The 18110-nt window shown below is 34.7% G+C and overlaps 1 protein-coding gene across 1 annotated transcript; it reads right to left on the reverse strand.

The window, feature by feature from the left end:
- Positions 1-4030: 4030 nt before the first annotated feature.
- Positions 4031-17163, reverse strand: PAX1 (paired box 1). Its single transcript, XM_069767905.1, has 5 exons — positions 17028-17163; positions 15459-16091; positions 14196-14335; positions 13509-13716; positions 4031-4690 (listed from the first exon to the last, which is right to left on the reverse strand). Exons 1-5 carry the CDS (start codon positions 17029-17031, stop codon positions 4620-4622), a joined length of 1056 nt encoding a protein of 351 aa, XP_069624006.1. The 5' UTR covers positions 17032-17163; the 3' UTR covers positions 4031-4619.
- Positions 17164-18110: the final 947 nt, after the last annotated feature.

The raw sequence follows: 18110 nt of genomic DNA on the forward strand, positions 1-18110 counted from the left end.
CTCCGTCCAGTATCTTCCCTGTCGATTACCTAAGCCTTGAATAAGATTTCTTGAAAATATCGGCAAATTGGTCAATATGAGATTTCCAGAAGCTAGAATTGGGGCAATGAGTTGAAATTTTATGCAAAATTGCTTACTTTAGTTAAACAACTTTTAAGCTTCAAAGATTTTGAAATTCTTTCCAACAATTACCGTATATGAGAAATAAAATCTATTAATTATTGTTCTTCCATTATAAACATGTTTTAAGCCTTATGAAGAACAGTTCTCCATGATTTCTTTATCTTCCATGTTGTCATCATATACTGGTTTATTTCAGCATCAGACATTGGCCGCCCTGTACTAAACAGGACACTAAAAATACATTTTAGTAATTAAAATTAAACAAAAATAAATTGTGTTGTAGTTGAACGAATAAAAAGAAATGATAAATCACAGACTCAATCCATTGATCTGTAATTAAAATCATTTGGACTAAAAAATATTGTTTTAACCAGACCTGAATGTTGTCAAAAGTAAAAATAAAGAGAAAATACCAACAAGACTTTTAGTTTATAAAATAACCTTATTTGGCAGCAGAATACAATCTAAAGATTTAATTTGGAACCAACTGTCCAAAGACATACATTTTTGAAAGTGTGTGAAATTATAAAAGTAAATTAGTAAATAGTAAATAGGTCACTTATATTCAATGCTTGTGGTTACATCTAATAACTTTAAAAAAAAAACTCACAAAAAACTATAAGCAAGACATATATTTTAAATATTCTTATTTTCCACTGTCCCCCAAAAATCTGTGAAAGATAAAAGTGACTAATATTCAGAAGCCAGGAGAAGAAAATGTTTTCCGTATATGCCATGTTTTTAACCCAATATACTCTATAACTATATGAGCAAAACTTCGGCGTGACCTCCAACCATTAAATGCCTAAGCAATTTTGGTCTTATGGACTATAAGACTTTTAGAATTTCGAGTGCCATCACTTTCGCATTTTTAACCTAGTTTAGTTGTTTGAGAGCTTTTTTTGCTGCTGTTTTTTTAAAGTCTCTAATTTAGAGTTCATAGGTATTGACATCTATCTATTTAGCTTCTACTCATTTACATGATGAAGACGGAAAAAAAAATCAGTCAAACATTTTTGAGTCTTTAGTGCTTTTACTGAAAAATGGATCCATTTTTGGTTCGTGTCAGTTTTTACAAAAAAATTTTCTCATCTGAAAAAAAATATATGTAGATTATCTTAAACATTAAACTGTTAAATATGGATGGCAGACAAATGACATTCATGTGCTAGCCATTATTTTCCATGGAGGCCATTTGCTTGCATTGGAGAGTTTGATCCAAAATGAAGATCCAAGTAGGACGTCTCTCTTTGACAAGTGAAAAGACACGTGAAAAGGTACAAAAATAATGGATAGCACATATACTAAAAATATGATATGGAAAGAGCCCTAATTGGTTTTAGATGTATATTCATTAATATTTATAAATTAATGTATAATACATTAATTAAAGTTTTTATTTTGTTGTCCATTAATCAATGGCGTCCTTAGTACGGCTAATATTGATAACAGCCAGTTGCAGGCAGTCACTAGGATAAGGATTAGTGATGAGCGAATGTGCTCGTTGCTCGAGTTTTCCAAGCCTGCTCGGGTGTTCTCCGAGTATTTTGGGTGTGCTCGTAGATTATGTTTGAGTCCCCGCAGCTGCATGATTTGCGGCTGTTAGACCTGAACACATGCAGGAATTGCCTGTTTCTTAGAGAATCCCCACATGTATTCAGGCTGTCTAGTAGCCGCAAATCATGCAGCTGCAGGAACACAAACATAATCTACGAGCACGCCCAAGATACTCTGAGAACACCCGAGCGTGCTCGGAAAACTTGAGTAACGAGCACTCTCACTCATCGCTAATAAGAATCTATATGTTTATTTCTACTCTCTGCTGTGACATCATATCTTCAAGGATATAAATACATCCAGGTACATGTCGTACTCCCTTTTGTGATGTATATATACATCCTTGTGTGTTCAAGGGTTAAACCACCATCAACCACACAAGTCATACATTTCCAACCATGAAAGATGCCAATAGTGACCATACAGTAAATAAAACTGCATTAAAATGTCCCACGTGAACATAGACTGTGCCCCAAATAATGCTACGTAGAGCTTGAAATATGGATGTATCTTTATATTGTTGTTGTATTTTGGCAACCTACTTTTGCTTTCCTTATTTTGAGATGTCTATGTGTATCTTCATCTTTATTCCCTCTCATACTTCAGGTATAAATAATGATTCATGATACAGACATCATATGGAGGTAAAATCTGCATCTGTGTTCTGGGTCCCATTTTACAGGCTCCATTGACTTCTACGGGAGGATTACAGCAGTGATACAGTACACAATCTAGCATTCTTTGTACTTTATTATAGCACTGCCGACACGGCACATGGATGAGTAAGCGTGAAACAGACCTTGTTTTGAATTTACCTGCAGCGGAATTATGGCAGAAATTCCGACAACTGAAAGTAAGTCCCAAATATCCGAATGGGGTTGTTTAAGCAACAAATCTCCTGGCACAGGTGACAAATCCATTAAAATTTATTTTGACCAGTAATTTGTATCAATATTTGTAAGCCTAAAATAGCAGTGGAACCAATAGAGAAATTATAAAACCATTTTCCAATGTAACGCAATGGCTACTTTTTTTCTTATGATTTTTTTTAATGCAAAAAGTCTGCTCCATTTAATAGTCTCAGCAAAGAGGATATCACTTCATGAATTTATGCCCACTGTGTGTTTAAAAATACTGCAGAATTGTGCATTTTTGTTCTGTTGTTTTTTTTACTTTAGACTTCTATAGAGAGCCAAAACTAACACATAAAGTCACAATTATTTTTGTTTAAGTGGAGAATTGCCATCATTATGAACTTAAAAAATACAATTAAAATGCCGTGATAAATCAACACAAACAAAGCTATGGAGAAAATGCATAAAAAGCAACAAAAACGCAACAACAAAAAAGTAGATTTCTATTGCATATTTTGGTGCAGACACCTGCGGAAAAAGTGGAGCGGGGAAAAATCAGCAATTCCGTATGTGGGAACATGGCCTAATGGCTCATTCACTTGTCAGTTTTGGTTGTTTGTTTTCTGCTCAGTCATTATTTCAATTGGTACAAATTGAAGCTCAATGTTGCTCATTGAAGTCAATGAGTGTAACAAAAAAAGAAAACAGAGAGCACACTGTTTACACTCTGTGTATCATCCAAATCCTGTACATTTATCTCTGAGTAGATGATAGGAGAAGCTTTAAGAAAAAAAAAATCCCATCAAAAATAGTTTCAGAACACTGGAAAAAAAGGTTTTTTATGCACGAGAAAAAAATAAACGAGACTGAGGCCTAATTTACGGTATATATTTTTAAAAATTGCATTATATTATTTTTACATTTTAAAAGTTTTCATTTGTAAGGAAAATAACTAACAATACAGAGGAAGGTAGACAATATATTTACATGTTTATTAAAATGTACATATTTTAATTTTCCTTTTTTTTTTCATTTTTACTAAAGCAATAATTAAAAAAAAACATCATATTGCCAATGTTACTAAAAATGTCAATCCAGAGTGATTTACTGAGCAAATTTAAATTGATTTATACACCCTGCCCCTTTGTCTTAGACAAGCAGATCTTATTTTGGGTAATGTGGGATGCCTACAGTATGAGGTTTTATATCTTTTTTTATATTTTTTTTTCTGCACCGGACAAAACATATATGAGTTATAGGTAAGATTTTTTTTTTCTATCTAATCTGACATTAAAGTGTGTATATAAATCTGAATTCCACCGCTGCTAATGTTTAGCTATTTTTCACTGGCGCATGTACAGTATCAGAAGTATTATTTCTTTCACTTGTCTAAACCCAAAGATTAATTTAGACGTGTTAGATGTAAGAAAAACGTTAGTAAAACTGCATTCATTATGAAAAAAAAAATTACAACTTTATACCGAAATTGTTGTTTTAGTCCATTTATTTCTGATAATTAGAGTTATAAAAATATAAAATAAAATGCTGTTATTTAATCTGTACATTTACAATCTAGGATATACAACACACTCGCAAAGATTGCTTCACATCATATCAATCTCTTCCAACCGTTTGGAAAAATTTGCAAATATCCCCCTAGTATGAATTAAATATCAGAAAAAAAAAAATACAACATCCTGTTATCAATTCAGATTGTAAACTCCAGTAGACAAAAACGGTGTTAACAAGAGGGGAATACAATGGGCCCTTAAGGAAAAAGAGAGTGGACGGCAAATAGTAGGGAGAAGGAAAGAGCTTTCAGCAACAGCATTATTTTTCCAAAGTAAACAGCTCATCCAATGTCCAAATCGATCCTCACCTTGTCTTGCTTTCCCAAGTCCTTTCTTTCTGAAAAAGTTTTAGTCAGTGACTGCATGGACATGTCCCGGAGTCAACCTTCACTTTAGGAACCAAGTTTGACTTGAGGCTGAGGGTAAGTGACTAAATCAATGTCTTTATAGCCAACATTAAGTCAAAGTCTTCCATGGCCTCAATTTGTTAAATTGATGAAGCGGGGATTGAAATTCAATGTACACTGCTCAAGGCATCCTGGTGCTGATGTTTAATGATGGGACTTATGGGCTTTCTGTTCATAACTGAAAGAGGAAAGAGAAGATTTACTACAATTAATTTAACACATTGGAAAACCATACGAGACGCCTATAATAGACCTACGCCGAACATCATTAGGACAAGATACATAATAGTCTGTTTTGTTAGTTTGCTTTTTTTAATCTAACCCGTAAAATGTACATGTTCGTTTACAACTGCGTAAACTAAGAAATTTGCAATCACTAGCTTGTTAGGACAGAAACGGAAACTTGATTTGAAAAATGTGAAGAAACATAAATGTGAAAATGAGGGGGTTTTATATTTTTTTAATTATTTATTTTTTCAGAATAAAAGTTTCACTTGACATTCTCTAACTATAAGATATTTTCCTTTTTACACAATAAAAGTTTAAGTGACCCTACTTTCAGTCTTTTAATTTGGTATTAAGTAAAAGGACATTATAATTGGTGGTTTCTACTACTAGATCTAAATTAGGAATGAATGTCTTAATAGTTATCGATTAATGAGAAGAGAACACCAACACAATGGGCCTTTACGCCACATTCACACATTCAGTATTTGGTCAGTATTTTACATCAGTATTGTAAGCCAAAACCACGAGTGGAACAAACAGAGGAAAAGTATAATAGAAACACATCCCCACTTCTACATTTATCACCCACTCCTGGTTTCGGCTTACAAATACTCTGAGTTAAAACACTGACCAAATGCTGAATGTGTAAAACATGGCCTTAACCATTTTAATTAAAGAGTTAGAGTCTACAAAACAGTTAATTTATATTTTTACAAGTCAGCTCTTCATTTGTCTACATTGGACAATTTTTGTAATTTTTTTCATGCCGTTCAGATGTTTAGGATCAGAACCCAGATGTAGCGCATCCTGAGCATTATCTCACATCCTATTAAAAGAATTAAAATCCATCATAGGACCCATAAAGACAAAGTTAATGCTAGTGCAAATACAGATTATTTAATTAGTGGTAATCAACTTGAGTTAATTAGACAATGTAAAATAATCTTTACAATAATGGAAGTGCAAAGAATACAAGTCCATATTATTATTTTCAAATCAATACCCATCTACAAAGGTACAATCTGAAAGAAGCCACCCCGTTACGTAATATTGACAAGAAACTAATTCTTACAGATCTCAAATAAAAGAGAAAATTGTTTTCAGTGGAATAAGAACAAATTATATAACATAAAACAATATTATTATCCCAAGTGTCAATTGTTATTTTATTTCCATTATTATTATTTTGTCGTAGACGTGGCACATGGTCTCCAATACTGTTTTTGTTACTTCTGATTTAATTTAAATTATATATATTCTTTATATCATCCCGAACACAACATTGTAGGGCACTGTAGAAGATGACGGTGCCATAGGTATTCATAAATTATTAGCCTGCTAAAATATTAACTGTCCACCCTGTACTTTTAGGCCTAATTAACTTAGTAACGGTATGAGATTTCGCCACACCAATAGCATTAAATTATTCTGAATGATTCATAGCAAAAGTATGAACAAGGCACATTCTAGATTATTAGGCCGTGTTACGTCACGTGCGTGGCATTTATGAAAATTAATGATACCACACAGTAGTGAAAGACAGAACAGTTTACCCTGTAGTCCAGCAAAAACATACAGGATAAGAGTAATTTGACTTCGCTGGGCCGTTCCCAGAAATGCCCAGGAGAGCAGGCCACTTCGGTGAGTCTTTAATGCAAAATTTGTCATACAAGTTCATTAATCCTGATTATATTTTTCATAATGTAAAATGAAGCTCCCAGCAGGAAGTGGGGAAACGTTCTGCTCTACAAATGAAAGAGTAGTCTCCCATTGAAATAATCAAGAGAGAGTGTAACCATTGGCAGGCACAGACAGAAGAAGGCCCCTGTACAAGAGCAATGTATGGGCTCTTTGCAGTCCAATAACTTATAATAATACCCAATTCTGCCTGTTTTGGAGGTGGAAATGGGCCCCTTTGCCCTTTCACTGGTTGCACCAAGGATATGTCAGCCCCGAGTGTAATATATGACGTGGTATCACTTTGTAATAATCGATGGTCATGTAGCTCTAGCCTAATGTCTAAATCAGCCATGTGTTTTTCATGTACATGTTCTATTCATGTTTTTCATAGATATACCACATACATTTTATAGTCTATTGGACTGTTCCCATGTTTATGTTTGTATACCAACCAAGCGGCCATCAAAAAACAAAAGAGATATGTCCATTTTTTTTCATTTGAGTCACTGATCAAACTGGCCCATTAGAATCAACACGACCATGAAAAATTATCAGCACATTGATGTTATTCATGAGTCATCGATATATCTCTGAATTAGTCTCCCGATATCTTCCCTCACGTAATCTCTGGTTCTCCCAAGACCTCTCCTCCACACTTATTCACTCCTCACCTAATCGACTCCAAGACTTCTCCCGAATATCCCCCATCCTCTGGAATTCTGTGCCCCAACACGTCCGACTATCACCCACATTCGGATCCTTCAGATGGAACCTGAAAACCAACTTCTTCAGGAAAGCCTACAGCCTGCACTGACCTCCACTGCCTCCTCAGCACTACCGGAGCTACCGCCTCACCAACACCGGAGCTCCTGCAACCCTCAACCTATTGTCTCCTGCCCCACCATCATGTTGAGTGTAACCCCGCAAGGGCAGGGTCCTTTCTCCTCTTTATCAGTCTGTAATTGTTATTTTTTTACTGTAATTTGCGTGTAACCCCTTCTCATGTACAGCACCATAGAATCAATGGTGCCATATTAATAAATAATAATAATAACAATCCGAATGCTGTCCATATTTTACTGTTTAATGGGTAATGGAAGCATGAAAAAAACCATAAGAAAATCTGAAAACCACGATGATGGTAAGAAGTGACACAAAGATCAAATATGGATGAGAATCAGATCAAGAACATTGTTGAAAAATTGTGAAAAATTTTCTTGCATGCAAAAATATAATCGATGTCTGAAGGAGGCCAAGGTGTAAGGATGTGCAGTAACTAATTGTTTCCATTTATTGTATTTAGCCATTGTAATCTTTTTCCATAAAGACTGCTACAAAAATGTTATAGGGAAACTAAAATGGGAACAGATATTTTAATTTTCTATGTGATCGTCCTCATCCATCTGGTATATCAGTCGTTGGGTTTGAACCTTCAAAGAGGAAATAAAAAATGCTTCCTGTCGTTCTCCATGTTTTTGCAGTAGAAACTGGAAAAGACAAGCCAGATAAAGGTCTAATGCAGTTCTCACATCAGTTATGGTCAGTTTAGACACAAGAAAACTGATCCTGATGCCACAGAAAAGGCAAATCCAGCTGTAAAATGGCAGAGTATAAGAACAGTAGGCCAAATGCAAAAACACATCAAAGCAAGCATTGGCCTGATAGTGATAGCCTAAAGGAGAATGTGGCAAATAATGAAACTGATTAGACCAGAGATTGCCATTATATGAAATTATTTATGTGTAATGTATTTGTATGTAATAAAATAAGCCATCCCAGTTCTCACTATTTGGTGCATTTTTGATATTTGTAGATTTTTTTGCACCTATAAGGTAAGTTCAGTTATTTTACTTTTTTCTTTCATTTTTGAGCGGATTTTTTTTTACATGTGTTTTTATGGCCTTTTTTGTCTCATTTCAGTATGTCCTGTTTTAAGTAATTCTACTTTGTTTTGTTCACTTACTGTTACTTTTATTTAAAGAAAACTTTGTCATGTGCGGATTACATGCGTATTTATTGTGTTTATGCTGCGGAAAATCATTACCATCGCATATGCATTTTTTTACCTGCCAAATTTCCCTATCTCATTCAAGTCTATGGGGAAAATCCTCAAATAAAACGCATATTAACAGAAAAGGACCTTGAATTTTTTTTAGATTTCAAAAATGCACTGCAGGTCAGTTTACACTGTGTAACGGAAAAAGCGCAGTGGTCACGAGATTTCTATGAATCCCATCCGCCTTGCAGGATTGTGGAAACTGAGCCTTAAAGTAAAGAAGTTTAAAGCTAAACATTAAGATTAAGATTTGTTTCTTTTTTAATCAGTTTAAAATTCTGATATTATGGCAGGTTTCTCAAAACTAAGATAAAAATTGGACTTGTTCTCCGCACCAACCAACCACAGCGAAGCTTTCATTCTTCCAAAACAATGTAAAAATTGTAAGATCAGCTCTGATTGCTTGGAATGGACAACGTGGTCGGTTTTTCTCTAAGACAGTTTTTACAAATCTGCCTTTTAATCAATTGTGATATCACATAGCGATGGATTCACACAGGCTAAGGCTGCATTCACACTGGTGCTTTTTTTCCCGGGTTTTTTTTTTTAGCTCTGCAACTAAACTAATACTAAGTTGGCATTGATGTCAACAAGTGTTACATATTTACATTATGAAAAACATGACGGATTCATCATACTAGATTCCGTACCCGTTTGCTTATAGTCAGTATCTCACGTCTTCTTTTTTATTAATTCATAGAAAAATATTGCTATTTTAACCTAAATAAAGTCAAAGAATAAATAAAAGTGTGAACAGAGTTTTTTAATGTTCTATGTCAATAATGTTAGGGTCACAAGATAGTATAAAAAAAATGGGCCCCATTCTCATCCAGAAAAGTGGGACGATTTTTTTTCGCACTTGTCATCCATCTACAATCTGTATTTTTACAGGTATTAATCATTTACAGGATCATTTACAATTTTCCTATGTTACAGAATTGCAATATATCCGTGAAAATCGGACACCATACTGTGGCATCCGATTTTTTTTTTTCTCGCGCCCATAGATTTGAATGGGTCTCATCCGACTTTCAAAGTCAAATCGTCGGTGAAAAAAAACGTCCATCTGCACTGCATCATTGAATAACATGGGTCAGTGGGCTAGCCGATAAAAATGGGATAGCACACGTCCGATTTATGCACTCGTGTGCATGAGCCCTAAAGGAAAAAATAGATTGTGATGAATCATTAAAAAAAAAATGCTCAAAACAGAACTTTTGAGGTTTGTTGCACTCAGTTTGAGTCCCATGAGAATGAACAGTTTGGCTTTTTAGATGAAAGTATGCATTAACCATAAGGAAATGGCGCCGTGGTAATGGAGTGGCTTCATGTGGAGCTATGCCTTCAGGGCTGAGTTTTCTATAGAAATCTATCGTGCATGTGGTTCGATTACCCCCTATCAGAAACGTAACTATTTTTCTACAACCATTAATATTTTAGATTACTTTTTGATTTATTTTACCATTGTATCAAGGGTGGACATATCATTGGTGCAATCTGTGCAGCCACACAGGGGCCAAATAAGTAAAGGGGCCCACGCTCATCCTCAATGCTATCATCTGTCACTGACACATGAATTATCAAGAACTATTGGACTGCAGAGGGCCCATATACGGTTATTGCACAGGGACCCCCGTGTCTGCCCCCTGCATTGTAGAATTCTATATATACAGACATACCCACATAAACACGATCATGCACACAGAAACACGCAAACATTCACATGACCACACACATATACACAAACATACATGACAACTTGCTCAACAACCGTTAAAACCGGCGGAAACGAAATATTTCCCTTGGTTATCAATAAAAGCAATATTTAAATATATGATAACAGCCAACGACAAAATCATAAGCCAAATCTATCATGTTTTTATTAAATGCAGTTTAATTCTGTGTTCTTTCTGAGACACATACTGATCAAGAATATAAAAATCATCTCTTTCAGATTAGATTTTTTTTTTTTCATCCACAGAAAATTTTTCGTAATCTATTATTTAGGTTTTGGACTGATAAATTAGTACAGAAATGGCCACCATAAGACAAGCCTGTGCAAAAGAATAGTTTTTATATTACAATGATAATTATATTGAAAATGGAACTGATGGAAGTTAGCCATCAATAAAACAAAGTATAAGATAAATTAATTTTTTTTTTTCCTATCAAGGTAAAATGTGGGCCATGTACCAACAAGGTTTCTGCTTGACCTTATTGTTTTTTTTTGTGATATATTTGTATACCACCAATATATTTTATAATATAACATAGGTATACTCCAGCTAATATTTTAATATGGGACTGATCAATTGATACATTTTTTTATAAGTTGGTCAACCCATTCTACTGTGACTTCAAGGTTATTTAAGAAAAAAAAGTTGGAAAATAAAAAAAAAGATGTAATAATGGGAAAAGCTTGTCTCTATAAATATATATTTTTCCTTAGGTTGCGGTTTTTAATGCAAAAATGAATGGACAAAGGATTGGACATTGGTGACAAATATATATACAGCAGAATTGATATACTATATAGATACACACACTGTATATATCTATCTATAACTATATATACATATATATATATATATAGAAAGTCTTTCATCATGTACAAAATTACAATCTAACAGCACTGATCTTAATAAGTCCCTGTAATAGGCAAGAAAAATTCAGCAAGATGTTAGCAAATATTTTTTCACATATTCACTCCTTTCATGAGTCCAACAACAACTCTTACACGTCTCCTACATTTTCCCATTAAAGTCTAACATACGAAAAGAATTAAACAGTAAAAGAATTGGGACTGAATAACTACTTGTGATTTGTCATTGTTGACTATGTATCAGGCACTTTTGTAGGTATGAATAATGGATGGTTGTGTATGGAAATTAATTATACCTAAAAAAAAATTATTCCAATACATAGAACACACAGACATTTATTACAATATGTCAGGTAGTATGTAAAATTATTTGTACGGTATTTAACGGTAGCCTATGTACAAATATAAAAATGTCCAGCCAAAATGTGATACTAATTGGCAGTTCCCCTATATTCAGTTTCCCCAGTAATGTGCCCCTGTGTTTAGCTCCCTGCCTCATACATGCACCTGTTCCTAGGAGCCAGCACTTGTCCTGCCTGCTGCCCTGTCTGTATATGCACCAATGTCCTAACGAATAAAATACCTTCTATAGATTGGGATGTGTTTGTCTGGTTGGTTTAGAACTTCTATTCGTTCCAGGAATGATAACAGTGTCCAAACCCAAGACCTTCTGGCTTCCATCACAGCATCTGATTCTTATAAAATGTCTCCAAGTCGTAAAAGTATCTCACATTCTGTAGGACAATCGGCTCTTTTACTGACTTTTATAGAGCAGATTGTTTACTATGGACAACTCCTTGTAAATTAGCATCCTCGTCTACAAAAAGCCACTAATGAGCAGTATAAAAGCCTCATCATGACAAGCTCCAATTATAGAAGTCACAAGCATAGATAAACATAGATATAAAGAATAGATAATAATAATAAATAGATAGATAATAGAAGATAGATAGATAATAGATAGATAGATAGATAGATAGATAGATAGATAGATAGATAGATAGATAATGGATAGATAGATAGATAGATAGATAGATAGATAGATAGATAGATAGATAGATAATGGATAGATAGATAGATAGATAGATAGATAATAGAATGATAGATAGATAGATAGATAGATAGATAGATAATAGAATGATAGATAGATAGATAGATAGATAGATAGATAGATAGATAGATAGATAGATAGATAATAGAATGATAGATAGATAGATAGATAGATAGATAGATAATAGATAGATAGATAGATAGATAGATAGATAGATAATAGAATGATAGATAGATATATAGATAGATAATAGATAGATAGATAATATATAAATAGATCTATAGATAGATAGAAAAGAATTTAGATAGATAAATAGATAGAAGACAAACAGACTTATTCATGCAAAATAAACAACACTTCTTGTTTTCCCTACAGATATAGACCTGTAAAGTGGTATATACCCTGTGGATAGACATATGAGATGTGGACAAACTTAACTCTATGTAGGCGTGTGCCTGTAAGTGTATGAAATACATCAATGCATGTAATCATATGGAAAGGAATAATAATCATTAAGGAATGATTTTGCATAGTGTGTGTGTGTGTGTGTGTGTGTGTGTGTGTGTGTATACACACACACACAGTATATACATTATGTATTTATAATTATATATGCATGGACAAACCATATATATACACATGTTTGTTGCAGGAATGCAAATGTGTATATATATATATATATATATATATATATATATATATATATATGAGTATGCAAAGAGCTTAACTGATATTTGTGCTAATATTTGTATTTTTTTACTGTTTCTTTTTTCTTCCCTATTACCTTAAATAGACAGGTTTATATAGATTTATACAATTTATTTACATTATTATTATTGCTTTATTATTATTTTATATTGTCCTCGCCTGACTATGGTGATCTGTATTAAGCTGTGTACATAGTTTTGTCAGAACAACAGCAAATTGCTATCTATCTTTGTCTATTCTTCAGCCCCCTTACTTCATTCTCACGTCTTTATCATTGTTTTTCTTTCTTTTTCTTTCTTTTTTTCTTTCTTTCCTTTCACATCTGTCACAATATCCCTTCCATTTCTCTTTATGTGTCTCTTTCCATATTTAATCCTTCAGTCCTCTCTTTCTTTTCCTCTCATCTCTCTGTCTCCTACTTTCCCCTTTACTCTTTCTCCCTTTCCTGCCTCTTCTCTCATTATATCCCTTTATTTCTCTTTGGATGTACATGTAAGGAATGTTCAAGAAGCCCAGAGATCCGACATTACTAATGATGATGATGATGATGATGATGATGATGAAGATCCGTTTCCACCCATGAATCTTATTTCTGTTGTGGGCCGCATTCAGGAGCCCCCTGAGCCTGCACAATGAAGGTAAAGCCGCAGCAGAGCCGTCCTGTCACCTACCTTCCCTGACTGGGTGCTTGAAAGTCATGTCTCCGCCTTGTACAGTCACGCCTGGACCGTGATGGGCGAGGGGGCTCCCCTGTGCTTGCCAGTGGTGCCCTGGGGTGACATATCCTGCTCCTGGACCCCCGTACACCCCATACTGGTTGGTAGAAGGGTAGGCGCAGGCTTGTACGAAGCCGCCCACAGTGGAGAGACTCGAGGCGGCCTGCAGAAAGAGAGGAGGCTCATCAATGATCACGGACACTTCTTGGTGGAAATCCTATCTGACTACTGGGAATAATAAAGCCGATAGGGAGTCATACAGGAGGCAGCCATGTTCTGAATGAGCTTCACTACTGCACATCTGTGCAGTGTCCAGTGATATTACTGCATACGTACATATATAATAATTATATATATATATATATATATATATATATATATATATATATATATATATATATATATTACACAGACTTTAAACTACTGTACAATGGAAGAACCAGAACCCATATATATATAAATATATATATTATATATATTATTTATTGTTATTATTTATTTATATATATATATATATATATATATATATATGTATATATATATATATATATATATATATATATATACATATATATATATATATATATATATATATATATATATATATATATATATATATCGCCACCGAGCCATTGTAGTTACCTGTGGGTATTTGATATCAGATTCTACAGATTTTTCTATTCCATTGATGTTCTGGGCAGCAGAAAATCCTGTCCTGTTAACGCTTGTCCATTCTTCCATTTTGGGGGAATACACAGCACCTTCTGCACCAGCAATAGCTCCTAAACCAACACACACATAGATAGATCTATGAAGCCATATATTATAATAAGTAAAATATTAAATACTATAAAATAACTATAAATGTAAAATATACATTCTATGTTGTACTCAACATACATTTGTACAGACAGACAAATTAATTAACATTGTCGGGCTCAAATAGCCACTGTGCTATTTATGTAATCTAGTCAATATATATGTGTCAGTGTGTGTATGTATATTCTGTATATATATATATATATATATATATATATATATATATGTATATATATATATATATATATATATATATATATAAATGTGGTGTATATGTTAATACTATCATCTGTATAAGTTTATCTGTGTTTATATAGATACACACATTTATATATGAATATTTGTACACAAGCATACATATATAGACACACAATTATATATATATATAAATAGAATTTTTCAAATATATATATATATTTATATATGTTATTAACGCAAATAAGTTCGAGATGTAGCAATAAATAACACTTTATTCCTTGTATTTCTGAACAAATGTAATACCTGCATCTCAAGTCGTACTGTATATCTGCACCGTGATTTATCTCACCGTGTAAATAAAATATGCAGAACAGTTGTAATCTTTCCTTCACAAACATTCATAAAGGTTATATTGTATTTCATAATGACTTATATCGATACTAGTATACGTATATAAAAACATTCATTTGAAGTTCTGAAAATTAAATATTTCTGCTATTTGCCTTTAGTTTTTTCTTATTTAATTACAAGCACTTATAGCTAAAACATTCTATTATTTGCTTTTAGTTGATGTCACTGGTAGCTAGATGTTGGCATCTTGTCTCTCATCAATGGGTAAATATTTGACAAAGAAATCGTTTGGTTTGAGCTATCCTATTATACCTATATTAGAACTTAAGCCATTTATTTAACCAAACCTTAGTAGCCAAAGATCCCAGAAATGTTTGCAGAGATATGGGTATTAAATATGTGCTCAGCTCCATGTGCAGAGTAGAATATGAAATAGAACGTTTAGAGATGGAGGGATTTTTGTTCCCTATTTTCTGTGAGAATGTTATTATTTGCTCATCTGTTGACACCCAGTTCTAGCACTTCCCACCAACTCACCTGTTTGTTCCATAAAGGTGCGGATGCCGAGGATGTTGTTGACGGAATGAGCTGAGGGCCAGGACCTGGCAATGCTGACATGTCCAGGTGGCATGTGGACTCCATGATGGTGGCTGCCCATCTTGGCAGAGCCGGGGGACATCGGGTTTGGATAAGGATATTGGTAGATGTGATTATAAGGCAATGTTGGCTGTGAACCCGGCTGCTTGCTGCTCTCATATTGACTAGGTTGAGACAAGTTCCCAATTTTATTCCTTAAAATCCTACTAATTGAGCTGACAGAGGGCACGTTGTACTTATCACAGACGTTGTCGGCCAGAAGACGGTCCCTGATCTCCCAGGCAAAGATGCCAGGATCTCCTTGTTTGTACTCCCTGATGTGCTTCACCACGTTGGGAGTGGTGACCCTGGGCTTGCTCCCTCCAATAGCCCCAGGTAGGATCGAGCCTGTCTCGTTGTATCTGGCCAGGATTTTACTAACACATCCATGAGAAACTCGGAGTTGTCTGCTAATATCACAAGGCCTGATTCCGAGCTGGGCCAGCTCCACTATCCTCAGCCTGATGGCATTGGGCAGGGGTCTTCCGTTCACAAATACACCACCCAGCTGGTTCACTTCTCCATAAGCTTGTTCTGCACAGCAAGGAAATAAAATAACATTAACGTGTATATATATATATATATATATATGGAGCTGATATTTGCAATACTATACATCAGTGTTCCCCAACTCCGGTCCTCAAGAACCACCAACAAGGTCGTGTTTTCAGGATTTCCTTAGTATTGCACAGGTGATAATTGCATCACCCGCACAGGCATTAATTCCATCACCTGTGCAATAGTAAGGAAATCCTGAAAACATGACCTGTTGGTGGCTCTTGAGGACCGGAGTTGGGGAACACTGCTATACATGAACATTCCTTTAGAATAATTGGCTTAATCTTTTATGCAATCCTACAGAATAAAAATAACATTAATGTACATGGAGCTGATATTCACAATACTGTATATATATATTAACATTCCTTTAGAATAATTGGCTTAATCATTTATGCAATCCTACAGAATAAAAATAACATTAATGTACATGGAGCTGATATTCACAATACTATATATATATATATATATATATATATATATATATATATATATATATATATATATATATATATTAACATTCCTTTAGAATAATTGGCTTAATCATTTATGAAATCTTACAGAATAAAAATAACATTAATGTACATGGAACTGGTATTTACAACACTATATATATAAACATTCCTTTAGGATAATTGGCTTAATCTTTCCATGAAATCTATAAATGCCGTGTATATATATATATATATATATATATATATATATATATATATATATATATATATATATATATATATGTAGCAGACATATGACATGGTTGTTTTATATATGATTTTAAAAAAATCATCCACAGACAATCTAACCACAAGCAGTTGCTTCTGGCAATGCGACTTTCCTGTGCGCACGGATGAAGGATGCGTTTTTTAGCCATCACTTGACTATATCTGAACTTTAGAAATAAACGCAGCTTACCCATCCCGCAAGAACAGAATGAGGGAAACAACTTCTACAGGGAAAAATCAGGAAAGTCAAACAGATGTAACCCCGAGATACATGGAGGGAGCTGAGCCTTCTCCAATGGGCTGGATGAGGAGGAGGAGGAGTGTTCTTCAGCTCCACAGCCACTTCCTCCCCTGGAACTGTGCTCTGCTGTGTTTGCCCAGAAACTTCTCTCAGGCAGGAGAACAAAAGCTCAAGGTGATCTCCATCCCACCGGGCAGGAGGACTGCAGCTATGATCTGGGGTGGCTTCAGCTCTCACTTTGACGTGTCCTCCACGTCAATCTTGGTGGTCAGGCTGCAGGAGGAGGACATCCCATTGGTTACCGTCATCCTAAACTTCCTCCTAGTTCTTCTGGAGTAACCCTAGCCCTGTCTTCTGCTGGAATGTCTCCATCTACTCATCCTAAAACAACACTAGCTGCCATCTTAAAAGGCTTTCCGCGCTCCCTGGCAGCCCTATCCATCATGTCTCCTCTTCTTCTAAATGCTCAGCCATTTTTCTAAAACAATATGGTAACTGATCTTTTCTTCTTTTTTTTTCTTCTTTACTGACCTTCATCTCAAGCATTAACATTTTATATTCACACAGTTTACAAAGTACATTTTTTTTGTTGCATCATCTGGAAATCATTACATTGTATATGTTCTTTGAATTGCAAATGAAGACTTGCAGAACTTTAAAAAAAAAGGACTTCTCAAGAAAAGAATTGCATGGACCAAACAACTCAGCTGGATGGCACCTGTTAAAATACAGAGCCATGAGTTATGTTGGCACAGGGTGGCTTTGTGGTGCTGGTCAGGCGAGGTGATGGGTGGAGATAAGGCTGGCATGGGCCGTGTGATGTGCGGGCATGTGGCAGCAGAAGAGCCAATGTGGTCTGATCCCAGCAGCAGATAGCCCGTGTTCCCACGTATTCAGCTGGGGGCTTCTCACACACTGCTGCCATAGGAGGATGTGTACACAGATCAGGTGGCGCGATGCGTTATCTCCTATTGTAAAGACAGAAATATAGCTCCACTTCACAAATGTGTTTACAGAGGCGAATCACAACCT

Source organism: Ranitomeya imitator, chromosome 5, assembly GCF_032444005.1.
Source record: "Ranitomeya imitator isolate aRanImi1 chromosome 5, aRanImi1.pri, whole genome shotgun sequence".
NCBI classification, from domain to species: Eukaryota; Metazoa; Chordata; class Amphibia; order Anura; family Dendrobatidae; genus Ranitomeya; species Ranitomeya imitator.

Excerpts from the sequence above, each read along its gene's own strand:
- PAX1 (XM_069767905.1), bottom strand. Across the intron at positions 14,336-15,458 it reads CACCTTTATGGAACAAACAG|GAGCTATTGCTGGTGCAGAA; the intron begins GTGAGTTGGTGG and ends GTGTTGGTTTAG. Across the intron at positions 4,691-13,508 it reads CAAGCACCCAGTCAGGGAAG|TTATGAACAGAAAGCCCATA; the intron begins GTAGGTGACAGG and ends TTCCTCTTTCAG.